The sequence below is a fragment of the Phyllopteryx taeniolatus genome, chromosome 5, assembly GCF_024500385.1.
Source record: "Phyllopteryx taeniolatus isolate TA_2022b chromosome 5, UOR_Ptae_1.2, whole genome shotgun sequence".
In the NCBI taxonomy this organism is placed as follows: Eukaryota; Metazoa; Chordata; class Actinopteri; order Syngnathiformes; family Syngnathidae; genus Phyllopteryx; species Phyllopteryx taeniolatus.
The window spans coordinates 20,596,908-20,613,057 of NC_084506.1; the positions used below are offsets into that span (position 1 = coordinate 20,596,908).

The 16,150-nt window shown below is 40.9% G+C and overlaps 1 protein-coding gene across 3 annotated transcripts in view; it reads right to left on the bottom strand.

Moving 5' to 3' along the window:
• The window catches only part of si:dkey-82f1.1 (DENN domain-containing protein 2A), a 40,445-nt gene that overhangs the window by 6,598 nt on the left and 17,697 nt on the right, over positions 1-16,150 (bottom strand). For all 3 annotated transcript variants that reach the window (XM_061773685.1, XM_061773686.1, XM_061773684.1), the window contains exons 2-14: positions 15,383-15,469; positions 11,615-12,652; positions 9,255-9,382; positions 7,858-7,970; positions 7,507-7,704; positions 6,101-6,194; positions 5,988-6,038; positions 5,726-5,907; positions 4,768-4,877; positions 4,241-4,310; positions 2,652-2,729; positions 1,469-1,609; positions 1,240-1,388 (exon numbers count right to left, since the gene is read on the bottom strand). In XM_061773685.1, coding sequence (XP_061629669.1) covers positions 1,240-1,388; positions 1,469-1,609; positions 2,652-2,729; positions 4,241-4,310; positions 4,768-4,877; positions 5,726-5,907; positions 5,988-6,038; positions 6,101-6,194; positions 7,507-7,704; positions 7,858-7,970; positions 9,255-9,382; positions 11,615-12,652; positions 15,383-15,468 — 2,438 coding nt within the window. In that variant the 5' untranslated portion in view covers position 15,469. The remainder of the gene's footprint in view (positions 1-1,239; positions 1,389-1,468; positions 1,610-2,651; positions 2,730-4,240; positions 4,311-4,767; positions 4,878-5,725; positions 5,908-5,987; positions 6,039-6,100; positions 6,195-7,506; positions 7,705-7,857; positions 7,971-9,254; positions 9,383-11,614; positions 12,653-15,382; positions 15,470-16,150) is intronic.

The following is a 16,150-nucleotide window of genomic DNA, read 5'->3' on the forward strand; positions in this document are numbered from 1 at the left end:
TCTTGTGTATAATGCGCATCCATGTATAATACGCACCCCCAAAGTTGATCTCAAAATTCTGGAAAACCCTTCTACCTATGTATAATGCATTTTTACAATGCCTGATTTTGCTTCGATCCATATGATCAAAACATGAAATATTATCTGAATTTTATTATTTTTTAAAGAATAATTCTGAAGTTAAACACTTTATTTGAACACGTAATGCGTTTTTTATTTACTTGCTCTTATTTTGAAATCCACAGCCCTACTATAATTTAGTAAATTAGAAAACACACAGTTGTGCTCATATGTTTGATTACCCAGGCAGAATTTGTGGGTACAATTCTTTAAAGAAAACATGAAGGACCAGGCGAAACACATTTCATTTTATTTTAATGAGATTCAAATTAAACGGTCAAGCATTTCAGAAAAGCATTATCATTAAACAAAATATAACCATAAATAAATTAATGATGGTTGTTGTTCAGTCATCTGTCATATTTAAAAAAAAAAACAATATTTCACAAATTCTGCCAGGGTATGTAAATTTATGAGCACAACTGTACATATATGCAGTCATACGAACCCTTGTCATATTGGAATGAAAGTGTAGGCTAAACCTTTTTCATAACCTCGAAGTGGCGGTGGCATATTAAAATGAAAGTGTACACCTATCTCATAACCTCTAGATGGCGGTGGGATTTTGGAATTAAAGTATACAGCTTTTTAATAACCACTAGATGGCGGCATACATTTCTAAAATGTGAATGTTTTTTCCATTTGCCCCTATACCTATGTATAATGCGCACGTTTGACTTTTGAGAATTTTTTGGGGAATAAAATTGCGGATTTTACTCGAGAAATTATGGTACAACTTTTAACAAGAGTCTATGGGTAAAGATTTTTGCAGCAAAGGGAGGAAACAAGTCACCAATCAGATAACACAGATGGTAGAAACAATTCATCATTAACTAAATAATATCTATCCTGCTGATCTAAAAATATATATAGAAGATACTTCCAAATATTAACTTATTTATTTTTAATTTTTATTACTTTTTTGTTTTATTTAAGGTAATGTGGTGAGTGGATTACCCACCCTCTACTGTTAGATATGCATTAAAAAAAAAAAAAAGACATAATTTATTTGCAAATTCCCATCTTACAACTTGTTGACACCCGTTTGTCCAGGGACCCCAGTTTGAGAACTACTGAGCTGAGGCATGGTCGATGGGTGATAAGAATACTGAGGCCAACCTGAGTTTGTCAGCAGTAAAGATAACCCGGCGCTCCAGAAGCAGGGAAGCGAACACTCGCAGGAGCAGCCGCAGACTCAACGAGGAGAAGAGACACTCAAAGTCGACATGTTCCAGACGAGAATCGGACGGCCGACACAGCTCGATCACCTGTGGGCGGGACGACAGCGGGGCGGTGACGCGACTGTGTGCGAGGGTGATGGAAAAAACACTGGCTGACCGCATCTCACCTCTGTTCCAGAGCCAGGCAGGAAGTTTTTGACACTGATGGTCCTTCCCGGAGCAGGAAAAGGAGCCTCCATGATGCCTCTCATAAAGGGCTGCACCAGCGCAGGTGAGATGGCTCTCCTCTTCTCCACCTCATCCAGGATCTGAAAAAATGCATGTATTTGTATTAGCAAAATCCATCCATTTTCTATACTGCTTCTCCGCTTCACTGTCACAGTAGACACTGATGCCAAGGCAATCGTTGTTCTTCTCAGAGGAGGGAAAAAAAATCAGTACATATTATATGACAGAAAAAAACATTACAAGATTTTTCAAAAGATTTTACAAGCGAAGAATAGATACGTTGCTTCAGTTGTTCATTACTTTTGAAACCTCGGAAAATAAGCGTGTTTTTTTTTCTTGTAATACTAAGACTTTTTTTTCCTTTTTAAACCCTTCTTGTTTTTTTTGTTTTTTTTAATTGCAGTATAGTTGCGAGAGTGTCTGTGTTTCATCATCAAATCTACCTACAGTACATCTGTATTTCTAAGACTGCCCCTTGGTGGTCAAAACAGCAGCCCTTAATCAATTAAAGCATGAAATCATGATCCACAAACTGTTTAACAAACTGTTATTACTGTATGCTTTTACAAAGTACAATACTACATAGTGTGCTCTTTTTCTTAATTAAAAACATGTTACATTTTGTTGCTGTTTTTGGGGGGCGGGAATGGATGAATGTAATTTCCATTCATTTCAGTGGGCAAAGATGATTTGAGATACGAGTATCTGTCGTCCTTTCCACATTAAAGTCTACAATATTTACACCACAATGAAATAGGATATCATGCGAATGATTCATCATTAAGTGGTTGCAGTAGTTTGAACAAAGTCGCAAAGCAAAGGACTACTTCAAGGACATATTTACTCGTCGTGCTAATTAAGCAATGCCGGGAGTAAACAGACATTTTAAAGTGGAAATGCCTGTAAATCTTTAATTTCCACTGTAGTAACCACATCAGCTGCACACGCACACACATGCGTGTCTCTGCGCTGGAGCCTGAACTACAAGGCCAGCCAGGGACTAAGACCGCACACAAGGGCGGGCGTGGCTTTGCGGGCGCAGAGGGTGGTCATGCTGGTGCGCTTTTACTGTCACTGCTCGGATGTTACAGCATTTTCAGGGTGCATTTGCTGGACTCATACCTTAGAGAAGAGGTCAAAGCAGCCCAACCGGCTGACGATGCAGTAGACCTCGGGGAGCCTTCTGCCTTTACCGCTGAGCTGTGAACAAACAGAAGGGAAGACAGAAACAGTGTTAAAACAGTCATCCATTTGTCTTGCAATGCAGCCTCATTCACCCACCTGCAATAGGTGAAAATCCACGATATAAAGAGACCAGATACATTTTTTAAAACAGTTTTACCACTCCCACACCTTTTTAAACACATTTACAGGTAAACATATTAAGACACACTGTTTAAACAAATTGCCAACACGTATGAACACACAAAAACATTGCAAGCATAAAATCAGATCTAGATTCTAAGGTAAGAAACTAATTTCTAGAAGCGGTGTGCTAAATATACATAACAAGCTGGGATCAGGAGTACAGCGAACACCCGCAATTTGCGTGGATCGATCGACCCTACCACGAAAAGCAAATAGTTAACGCCTCCACCAAAAAGGGGTTTGTAATTGCATAGACATGCCACAAGGTGGCTGCAAAGCACTTAAAACGGAGAGGATGATAAAGCACCAACACCAGGCATCTAGAGTGTACACAATCAGGAACCCATGTTACATTAACAACTATATTCAGTTGTTAAATTATTCAACACAAGCAAACCACCTTCACAGGAGGGTCATCAAGAGTATTAGCTTGCATAGTAACCTAAATAACACGCTAGCACAAACTGACGTGACATCACAGATGGGAAAACAAAAATGCGCACCAGCACTTTACACAAACCGTATTTAGTCATGAAACTCATCTTTTGGCATCGACACACATAGGGAATACTGACAAATTGTAACAGCACAGTAGACTAAACAGCTATTATTGGTAGCTGCATTTTCACTTTTGATGGTGCACGAGGTGCATTAAAAGACAACAAACAAAACAGAATGCAGACGAAAAAACTCTATCGATGAATTAAACATAATAACAACACCAAGATTCCATCGGATGGCGCCTAAGTATTAGTTTTATTGCTTGGGCCAGAGCGCCAAAACAGTGACGAGACAAGATTTTCAGCAAATAACTGAGGATAGGGTCCCCCAAAAATCTACGAGTGTGCAAATTTGCAAATCCTGAACTATGATTAAGCTCTCAATGTTCACTACATTGGTAATTGGTTGATTGTGCCACATGGGCACCAGCCACAGTGGGGGAGCCAGAATTGTGCCCAAGTTCTCAGGGATCAAATACATATTTCACTCAAACTTTTATATTGTGTATTTTTCAAATGCATTTTTGATTGATATTCTTTCTGCTACCATAATCAATAAAACAACCATAAAAAATGGAGATTAAATTTCTTTGGAATTGAGTAAACTTACAAATTCAGCAGGGGATCACAAAATGATTTCCCCCAATCTATCTCTCTGATTTATTAGCAATCTGTATAATTCTCTAGGATTACTTTGATTTTGGAGGATCCCTAAAATGGCCACTTCAGACCGAAATGGATGATTTACTAGTCCAATTCTAGGATAAAAAGCTTGACCTACTAGTGCAGATAAGACAATTGTGTGTCAGTTGGGCAAAGTAGTTAGACACTTTTAGTACATACCAGTAATCGTCTGCAGTAGCCGAAGCGACGACTTCCATCCTCGCCGGTCAGCACAAATGAAAAGGTCTCACTGGAAATATGAAAGAAAGAAAAATAAAATCACATACTATATGATGGGACGTTAGCTTTTTTTTAACACATACAACTTAGTACTATCCTGACATGTAACCATTGACCTCTAATGACCTGATCTGCTGGTATGTAGGTGTATGACCCCTGACCCATGCAGCATTTACTTCCAGGTAATTATTAGCCACTCCCGTCTGGGCTCGTCTCTCACAACAATGTGAGCATTGAGCGGCTTTTAAATTAAAACCTCCCAGAAAGAAAAGGTGTTCTTGCAATACTAAACTAAGTGTCAGGTTGTAAATTTATCACCCCCCCCCCCCCCCCCCCCCCCTTGTAAGCATTCATCATCTTTTCAGCGTCTCAGCCTTAAGGAGGCGCAGGTCATTTCCAGTCTGCATGTTAACCAGTCGCTATTAACAACTAACACTAAACAGTACTATTGTACACCACTGACCGACCTGGGGAAGTTGTCGACAGGCGCCCAGTCTTTGGCGTCGGGGAAGCAGAACTGAGGGATGACCTTCAGCTGGTCCTCTGTCTCCCGCATGAACTTGAAACTCTGTTCAAGCTGGATTGAAAAATACAACAACGTTATCATTACATTTTCTCCGAGAGCGCTTGTAATAGCATCAGTCTTTTTTGATAAGTGGCTTCACTGCCAGTGAAAGTTACTGCACCAAACTGTTTGAGTGGATAAGTAGTTAGCGTGAATGGAAATTCTAAAATTTTCTTTATTTCTTTCTTTTTTAAATCAAAATGCAGCATCTGCCAGGTGTCATAAACTGTCAGGTGTGGATCAAATTATTTTAAGGATTTCTTTATTCAGGTTCAGGAATCTTTTTGCTGTACAGGACTGTAATGTTTTTTGTACTTTAATGTTTTTGATATAAAACAATCTTAAATAATCAAATTAAATGAAAGTAATCATTTTTTCATAGTAATATTCTCAACATTACTTTTTGTATTTTTTATGTTAAATAATCTTAATTAATAATACAAATAGAGGGAGGTAAACTTTTTTTCATGTTCAGTAATATTTTAAATAGTATTTTTTGATAAGTTTTAACAATCAACATTTTTTACACATAATAAAATAATACTTTTATGAATACTTCTAATCAGACAAAAAATATAGTGTATATTTATTTTATGTGCAAGATTTTTCCATGTTCAGGAATTTTGAATGCCTTTAGGACCATTTCAGTGGTCATCAATACGTTTTAAGTAAATACTACACATTTGTCTTTGCACAGAACCCAATTTTATTCAGTCAAATCTGCTTGGAGGTACAGTAATGTATAGTGAAAATGCACATTACTGCTTCTTTAAAAATAAAAAAATAAACAATTCCAAGCCTCTCATTAGCTAAAATTGTGCTTTTATGTTTGGTTTTAGCCAATGCTACTGTCTGTTTACCTTGAGAGGAAACTGCTGCGTGACTTCCGGAAGATAAGGAACTCCAGCTTTGGTCTTGTGGAGGGCCACCACGATGAAGTACTCAAAGAGTTTTCTCTCCTCCATCAGATCCCTCTCCAAGGTCCGGTACCGCCCCGTCTGCCTCAGCATGGACTGGATCGACACCAGCCTCTGGCTATGAGCTAAAGGACAGCAAAGACAACATGAGATGCAAAAAACGGCCATATCTTGTCCATGCTAACAGATGAGTGCTGTTTCTCACCTTTTAGTTTCTCCTCTGTGTCACTTTCTGACTCGCTGTTCTCATCAGTCACTGTGTTAAAAACGGACAAAATGAGACAATTCTCTAACAAAATAACTTAAGTAATCTCTCACCTCTCCCTGAGCTGGACTCCGTCGACTGCGACACCTTCTTCATGCGCTTTTTCCCTCTCCGAGCCTCGAAGATGCCATTGATTTTCATCACCATCTGGAGGAGTTAAAGAAAATAAACCTTTGACCACTTAAGCTAATAAACAGAGTCTGCCAGGCTCCAATTCGTGATTTTAATGAACCCTCGAAGGTAGGGATCCCAAACGCATGCACCCCCCTCCAAGGGTGTACGCAAGATCTTGACATACGCATTTCAAGATTACAAACGGCGCAATTAACTAGTTTGCAGAGCGGCATAAGAATACGTCATAACGCAGCACAATAAGGCCCACTCGAGTACCACCGTTGTTACTGTTCTTCATTTGATTGTTCTATTTGTATGGCCGAGAAGTGTTTTGCATAGAAACATTTTGCGTAATTAGGACTACTGTGTTAGCATCAGTGGAGGGATGTAACAAAGTATTTGTATTTCGCTACTTCCCACCACTGCTGCTACTGTACTTGAATAGATTGCTGCTGCAGGAGTTTTTTTAAAGTATACTTTAATTAAAAAATAAAACTGTATTAATTAATTGGTTTATTTTTTTAAATTTAATGATAATATTAACATTATTTATTGTATTTCAAGTTTTATGTCCGATCTTTATGTACAGCACTTTTTTATAGCTATGATTGTTTTTTCTTCTTTAAGTGCTCTAGAAATAAAGTTGAGTTGAACTGAGTTGAGGCTGTTATTCATTGAGATCTTAGGGACATAGGCAGAAAAAAAAACCCAGCAGCAACATAGAAGAACTTGAAATGGTGCCCATGTACGACAATGACACAATAGATTTGGAGAAGTAAAAAAAAAAAAAAAAACTAATTAAAAAAAAACATTTAAATACCCATCCATCCATTTTCTGAGCCGCTTCTCCTCACCAGGGTCGCAGGCGTGCTGGAGCCAATCCCAGCTATCATCGGGCAGGAGGCGGGGTACACCCTGAACTGGTTGCCAGCCAATCGCAGGGCACATACAAACGAACAACCATTCGCAATCACATTCACACCTATGGGCAATTTAGAGTCCCCAATTAATGCATGTTTTTGGGATGTGGGGGGAAACCGGAGTGCCCGGAGAAAACCCACACAGGCACGGGGAGAACATGCAAACTCCACACAGGCGGGGCTGGGGATTGAACCCCGCTCCTCAGAACTGTGAGGCAGACGCTCTAACCAGTCATCCACCGTGCCGCCCAACATTTAAATATATCCCCTTTAAATATGCCTTGCTGTTTTTTTAGGGTGCTTATGAGGGAAGAGATGGTGTACCAGCTCTGTGAGGATGTTGAAGGGAGTGTGTGGCTTAAAAAGTTCACAAAATAATCTGGACTGTAGTAGAAAAATAGAAAGAAGGATCGTGTGAGCGATACCTTGGGAATCTTCCTCCGCCGCCGGTTGTACGGGTCCCCGGAGAGACAAGGGGTGTCGTCGGGGCTGCTAGGTGTGGAAGGCGGGCTGGCCCGCGACGGTGAGGACACGCCAGCCTCCCTGTTGGCCTTGCGTAACTCCAAGAGTTTGAAGCTTCGTCGCTCAGAGTTCTGCCTGAAGAAGGCAGGCCTGGAACAAAGCTATTGGCACAAAGACAGTAGAAACTTATAACTACATTTAAACCCCGCGCCTCTCACCCAAAGTAAGCTGGGCGAGACCTCAGCTCACCCATGACCCAAATGGGGACAAACAAAACAGGCAATGGCTGGACCCATGCATTCTGACTCTTGTACCTTAGTTGGAGTATCAAGAATGGGCGAAGAGGAGGCAGGTGAAACACATTTGCTACTGAGGCAACTTCTCTCCAACTCTATGTCTTCATAGGGATTCTCCTTGGATGGAGGATCTTCAGGAAAATAAAAACAGAAACACATAGATTACGAAATAACCTCTTATAAAATCACCCAAAAATATTTCCATATCAGCCAAATGATTCCTACTCCAGATGTGCAGAGCTAGCAGACATAGTGGCGTGCTTACTCAGCTCATTGCGGCAATGCGGAGAATCAAGGGGCCACGTGATCGCCAACAAAAGTAGCATTTTCCTTCTGATTTTTATTGCGCCTCATATTTTAACAACCCGTAATGGCATAACCATCTTTCAGTGGATTAGAACTAAAAAATGTGCATCTCAATCGGGGACAAGTGAGTTATTACTTTTCTTAGTCCAAACACTTATCGGAACTGAAATGCGAGACATTATATGCAAGAGGAATGCAAAGACGGGGGGGATGTGATGTGGCGATGGTGAAGATCTAATCACTTGCAGTGCCTGGATGATGTCATACTTACTGTCTGTTGCCCATAGCTCACTGCATTGGAAATGCTCTAATGTATTAGGCGTGACTTTGTTCCCCATTTTATCATCAGTAATACAAATATCAACCATTACATAACATTTAGTTGATCTGCGCTGACCAAGAATATTTTGCAAGCTCTGTATAAATGTGTAAAACTGGCACTAAGTAGAGGGACCTTTGCCTAGGCTGAACTGTTAAAAAAAAAATAATTACGGCGCACGCCAGTTGTATCCTGCCTGTTGGTTACAGTAACAGGCCACTTCCCGGTTGAAGGTCATGATGCCATTTTGAGTCTCGGTTCGTGTGTTCTATTCACACTACAAAAACAGTGAAAAGCAACCACAATTTTGTGGGATTTTCCAACCAACTGCGATCAAACATCTCTTTCCTCAATACATGCTTGGTGGAGGTAATAATTGGCAGTTATAGGAAGTGAGAGAAAATAATCATCTACATCACTCAAATATAATTCAACTTAATTGACTGTATATAACAACACTAAGGGGAATAACATTGAAGCTATTGCCATTGCTATTTCTATTGCTCTCGGCCAATAAAATACCTCCTGCCAGCTACCCCAGCGATCAACTTTGACCATACGACAACACTATTATATGTTATGACATTAAACAGGCTTGTGGTGGGCTTGGTATAACACCGCAGACAATAAGGCAGGAATGTAGGTCGGGTTTCGGCATCCCATTTTTAATAAAAGTGGAGCAGCGTGGCTCTAAATTAAAAACAGAGCAAACACGGCTTCACCTCTTCATCCCCCCTCTGCGACACGTGCAAAAGAAGCGCATTTAATATGCATCGCACGTATTGTTTACCAATGATGTCCTCGTAGACATTCTCCTCCGATAAAGTGCGTGTGAGGCCCAGGCGGGACTGAGCGTACCAATCCACCCTGCAGCTTTCTGAAGACGAGTGGAGCAAGTCCTCAAATTCGTACGACTTCCTGAAGAGGACAAGGAAACATGAATATCTCTTATGGCAATAAAGAAAAGAGGATTACTGTTAGTAAATACCTGGAGTCACTCTCTTTAAAAACCAAAGACCAAGTCCGAAACCTTGGTGATCTGATAGTTTCCGCCATGACTTTCAACAGTCATATCAAATCAATAACTAAAACTGCCTTCTACCATCTGAAGAACATATCCAGAGTGAAGGCTTGCATGTGTCAAGCAGACCAGGAGAAGCTCATCCATGCTTTTATCTCAAGTAGACTTGACTATTGTAATGGTCTTCTGACTGCACTCCCTAAAAAGAGCATTCAACAGCTGCAGTTTCTTCAGAATGCTGCAGCTCGGGTTCTGACCAGAACAAAGAGGTCAGAGGATATTACTCCAATTCTAAAGTCTTTAGAATATATTTTAAAGTTATTCTACTGGTCTGTCAATCACTAAACGATTTAGGTCCTGAATACATGAATGAAATGTTAATGGCATATAAACCCAGTAGGGCTCTGAGATCGACAGACTCAGGTCAAATAGTGGAGCACAGAGTCCAAAGCACACATGGTGAAGCAGGATTTAACTATTATGCTGCACACAAATGGAATAAGTTACCAACAGAAGTGACGTCAGCCCCAAGTGTGCGTGTTTTTAAGTCCAGGTTAAAAACTCTCCTTTTTTCCCATGCTTTTTAGAGCATTTCCACTTTTAAATGATATTTCTTGCACTGTATGCTGTTTCAATTGTATTTTTATTTTATTTTTTTCTCTTTGTTTGAAATGTTTAGAAGCAGTTTTTTTTCTTTGTTTTTAAATGCTTTTAATCATGTAAAGCACATTGAGTTACCTTGTGTATGAAATGCGCTATATAAATATATTTGCTCTGCTTTGCTTATGAAATATACCAAAATAAGTATTATAATGGTGCTACAGGCAGCACTGAGCCCTAGTGGTTAGTACATCTGCCTCAGTTTAAAGGCTCTGGTTTAAAATCTCAGCTCAGGCTTTCCTATCTGGAGTTTCTCCAGGTACTCTGACTTCTTCTGAAATCCCCAAAACATGCATGTTAGGTACACTGAAGACTCCGCCGTGACCCTAATAATGAATGATATTTCATAAAAATGAAATGCGACAGAAAATGGCCGGAATAATCTTAGACACTAATGTTGGATTTTGGTTCTCCCAGTCATGTGCCAGTGACAACAAATTGGTTCAAATGTTGACGAATAAATGTTATCCATTGCTTTTTAAGATTTTTTATTAGGATAGATCATGACGACTTCATATTTCAATCAAATTTAAGACCTCTTGTTCACTAAATATGTGACATATTTTAAGTTTTTTAAAGAGAGTCTTTATCAGCGATTGCCAAATATTGGTGTGCAAAATTCCCAATTTATCTCTCAAGGTGAAAAAAGTTTGGGAGACTTAACACAGCACACTTGAAGAGAGTGCAACCATCACATCGGTTCGGATCGGTTACATTGTGGAATGTAACCGATCCGAGCCAAGCTCACAAGAATCCAGGTCACAGAGAGGGAGGGCTTTTGCTTACACAATTCCTTATTGTGCAAAATCAATTTTTCGTAACGTATGTGCAAAGTGGAAAAAGGCGTTACATATGAGGTTTTTGAGTGTATGCTCAAAAAAAAAAGTGAGGGGCCTCTTTTTGACATGGCTCACACAGCTACATCTTCCAGTGAAGCTTTAGAAAACTGAATGAGTTATGTGTACATTCCTCACATCCAAGCAGTTAGCTAATTCTGTGGGTTAAAGAAACTGAGTGATGTCACTGCACTGGTGCTTGGATTTACAGCAGATGTTGGGAGATGTTCACGTCGCTGTTTGGTTGGGCTGCACGGGTTAACTGTGATCGAAACATCCTATTTAGCCTTAGAACCAAGCACAGTATTGCGCAACGTGTGTGATTTCATTCCTAATACCGGCGTTGGATGGAAGTAATTTGCAATGTTTAAACAATACGGGGAATGTAGATGACTGGATTTTCTTGTAAATGAAGACATTTCTGCTCTAGAGAGTATTTTTCTTTCTTCAGAAGCTAAAATGCAGTCTTGCATAACATTTACGACAGAAGAATCCTCATACTGTGGCTGACCATAGTTTGACTCATTTTAACTCCATTATATTTGTATAATCACTTGCTGTATTTTATGGGTTGTCCCACTTCATTGGTGGCCAAAATGTTCTGAATTGAATATATTTCCCATCCTGTCTTACCTGTGGTTGTTGTCGTGGGATCTGTCCGTCCATGGTCTCCTGCAAACTCCGGGAGGTGGGCAGGTAGGTAGAGGTGGAGGGGGAATGGAGGGCAATGGCGGCAAAGTCCTCTTGCCCTTACAAGAGCCCGGCCCTGAAATTGGGGTCGAAGGCGGTGTGTGGTGCTGGAAGGTTCTCTGAGGTTTTGGCAAAGGGTTAATAGAGGGAGCACCCGGCTCGCTGTATACATTCTCTGGATCCCCCTCTCTCCTCCACCTCGAGCCAACAGGCCGAGACACATCAAAAGTACCAAAAATGGGTTCATTGACACGCTTTTCTGTTTCTTCCACATCTTCTTTTGACGGTGGGCAGAAGTAATTCCCTGGAAAAGCCAGCGTTGTTCCACCCGGAACTTCTTTTGTTGCCTTTTCCAGTTTCTTAACGTGAGTTAAAACAGTTTTCTTGTCTTGGGGCTGCTCTGTTGCCTTAGTAGCCCGCAGTCCTCGCTCTAGAATCAGTTCTTTGTCCTTGTTTGAGGGGGCTTCAGGAGATTTAGTTCTCACATCCCCAAGCTTTCCGGCATTTTCCTTTCCTGAGTCTTGCCTGTCCCAGCTTACAAACCTCTTGCTGTTCGTCCGTTGGACCTCCGAAGCTTTGAATTCCTTTTTTCTCACTGACTCAATTTCCTTCTGTGTTGTGCTAAGTGGACAAGTGTCCGTAGAAATGGCTTGGCTAGGCTCCTTTTTTCCCTCCCATTGGGAGATTTTATCGCGGATGCTTGCAGTCTTGACTCCCGTTTGGCTCTTATTCAGCTTGCCGCACTGTCCGTTCTCCATGTTGGGAGTCCTTGGGTCACTGGTGCTGGCGGCTCTTCTGTGAGTCAGCATGTTACCAGGAGGACACGGGCTGTCCCTCAGGCTGATTGGGGGGGAGATTGGACGAATGTCGCAGACAGCAGTGTCCCTCTTGTCTCTGTCCCCTGGTAGCCCACACACCTCTTGGCGTTGGGGCACCACAGACGACGGAGCCTCCCCAATCTTCAAGCCACAGCACTGGAGCCTAGAAAAGTAACAGAAACATAAATTAATATCAGCAAATCGGTGGCTGACTGGTTAGAGCGTCAGCCTCACAGTTCTGAGGACCCGGGTTCAATCCCGGCCCCGCCTGTGTGGAAGTTTGCATGTTCTCCCCGTGCCTGCGTGGGTTTTCTCCGGGCACTCCGGTTTCCTCCCACATCCCAAAAACATGTATGAATTGGAGACTCTAAATTGCCCGTAGGCATGACTGTGAGTGCGAATGGTTGTTTGTTTCTATGTGCCCTGTGATTGGCTGGCAACCAGTTCAGGGTGTACCCCGGCTCCTGCCCGATGACAGCTGGGATAGGCTCCAGCACGCCTGCGACCCTAGTGAGGAGAAGCGGCTCAGAAAATGGATGGATGGATGGAAATCAAAATGGTCAACTATATTTGAATTTCACAGCGTAGGTTTTGTCATAATGAATATCTCAGATTTTGTGTCAATGTTAAGGCCCAGAAAAAGCAATGTAGTTGCTGGAACAATAATAAAGGTATACTTTTCAATACAGCCCGAGCAACTTCCAGGATTTTTGCTGCTCAAATTTAGTAGCAATCCATTTCTTGGACAAGTTTATCTTTGAAAGACTCCGGGAAATGGCCACAATGACACTAAAATGGCTGCTTCAAACAAAAATGCTGACTTCCTGTATCTTTTTAGGCATGGGTTTTTCAGACATTTTTTTTATTTGTCTACTGAATTACATGGCGCTAAGCGAAATAAGATTCTGGGGATGTTTTTTTTTTTTTTTAATCCATCCATTCCATCCATTTTCAACACCGCTTATCCTGGTTAGGGTCGCGGGGCGCTGGAGCCAATCCCAGCTGACTTCGTGCGAAAGGCAGACTACACCCTGAACTGGTCGCCAGTCAGTCGCAGGGCACATATAGACACGGACAACCATTCACACTCACGTTCAAACCGTCACTGAGTGGGAACTGAACCCAGGCTGCCTGCACCAAAGTCAGGCGAGTGTACCGCTACACCATCAGTGACTCTATTACAACCTTTAAAAAAAAGAAAAGAAAAAAAAAACATAAAATACAACAGATCGTGATAAAATAAGGCTTTATTCTCATCACATCAATTTACTGGGTATTTTTATTTTTTATTTTTTTATATTCCACCACCCTTCCTACCAAATGTACATTTTCACTAGGAAAAGCACGCCTGCAAAATATTGTTAGTTTTTGAGTGTTGGACACCCCACAAGATTTGTTTGGCTTAAGAATAATAACAACAAAGAAACAAAGACATTTCAAGACGGCTTTCGCACCGTGTACTCAGGCCCTATTAAGATTCACACTTGGCCCAAAACAATCTTTAAGGCCAAGGAGGTTATGTTTGTTTGTCTGTCAGAAAGATAACACCAAGTACCCAGGTACTTTTTTACAAATTAATTATCGTTGTTGTGAAAAATAGTCCAGAACTATTCGCATTTTAGAGTAGATCTACAATTGCAGTTGAAAATTACTTACATAGAATGTTCAGTTGTTGTCTCCACAATAGATTTGACAAATGTCAATATCATTTAGTGGCACATTGTCCATTGAAACAGACTTGCTTGAACTTTACTGGGTAAACAAGAATTCCAGTTCAAGGAAAAAAGCTCAGACATCTGCACGGTGCCTGTAAGTCAGTCCGAAAAGATTACTGGGTCATGACTCTTTGAACCCTTTGTAAGAAGGTCAAAGTTTACAAGCTTGACATGGAGCTAAATCTATGTATGCGATAGAGGAGACAAAAGAAGAGGGCGAGGTGTAGATCTTTTCTACAGCAAGACAACCAAGTTTTGACCCCAAATCCCAAAGCCCATTCTTAGAATGATTGAATTCCCAACAAACAGAGGAAACATAGCCTTGCGTTGGGTGACGCTTATTCTATCTTCAGGAAATCTATTGGGAAAATGACTGATTCTGTAAAAGAAACTATGTCCAACAAGAACATGGAACCAAGTAATCCTCACCCAAATTGCATTTGGGTTTATTAGTTTGGCTCGCTCTCCTTCGTTCCTTTCCCCAGCTTTGTCCCCCCTCCTTTTCCCTCGGTTAAAACAGCAGTTTTCATAAAGGATGAAGCAACAGAGGGGGAAAACGTAGGTCAAGTAGAAAATCCAAGAAAAACATGGGAGCTGCGGGGGGGTTGAATGAAGGTGAATTTGTTTATGATCAGGCAAGCGACTTAAGAGGAAGATATTAAAAGGGGCAACGACTTGTCAGGAGGACTGCGATGAGGGTTATCAAAGGGAAAGAGAGGGAAGAAGAAATAAGGACACACTGATCTAACGAGTGGAGGAGAAGACCTCTGACAGTTAAAGAAAAAAGCGCACTGAAGAGAGAAAAGTACAAAATATGCTAAAACCTCAAAACATTAAATTCTTACAGACATTCAACTCAATACACAGTGTATTCAATGTAATCTAAATAGCACTAATGAACATTAAAAAGATGACATATGGTCCTATGGCAAGACGTCATTAGACAGTGACAGGACAGGGACAATAACAGTAACCAGATGCCCAACTGCTCTTCTCTTGTCCTTAGTCCCGTTGTATGTTAGAGATTTTGAGTTACAAATAAGATGACCATTCTGCATCAATTGGATCAAGTGTCTCCACCCTAAAACACCAATCTCAAATGATCATCGAATAAAACTATCTAACATCCTTAGTACATGACACTCATACAATAGCTGAGAATGACTTGAGAGACTTACCCGTTGACTGATTGGTAGATACAGTTGTCAGTGTTTGTACAGAGCAGTAGCGCCCTCCCACCAGTCATTGTGCTAGCAGCTGGCATCCTGCATGAGTAGACAAGAGGAGGAAAAGAGTTGACTAAAACTAAGGATTTGTTTACAACGTGAGGAGAGCACAGTAAAGACCGAATGAGTTACATGTCAATCTATCACAAGCAGGGAATACAAATGACATCAGCGAATTTAAGTAAATGATAGGGAGACGTTAAATCTCCTATGGATCCACAAAATAACTTAATGTTTTCCAGGTCTATGCAATTCTCTGTGTTCTTTATTGGGGATATAGGCTGCCAAGACAAGTGCGAGTGGGAGTGCTTCGCCAGTTTGAAATTATTACTTGGTCCATTTGTCAGAGCAAAATGAAACCAGAGCCTCTTGGAGAGCAATAAAGATCTTCCACACAAATCATCAAATTTGAGGCCGGTGGTGCACAAGCATCAGTGATTTGAACTCGAGGATTTTTTTTTGTGGCAAAAATGTCAACAAATTAAAGCAAAACAGGTAAGGCTTAAAGTAGACTACAATGTTTTGTTGACTGGTTGCATGCTGTCATATTACAAGCAGTCCTACTTACGCCTACAGTCCATACTCCACCCGGACCAAAGGTTTTCCGGTTATAGGGTTTGTGTCTTAGGATTTATTCACACTTAGTTCAGTACTCTGGTACAGACCAAATAAAAAAATTATACTGTACGTGGTGCCCACATTGGTGCTTTGCATTCACAG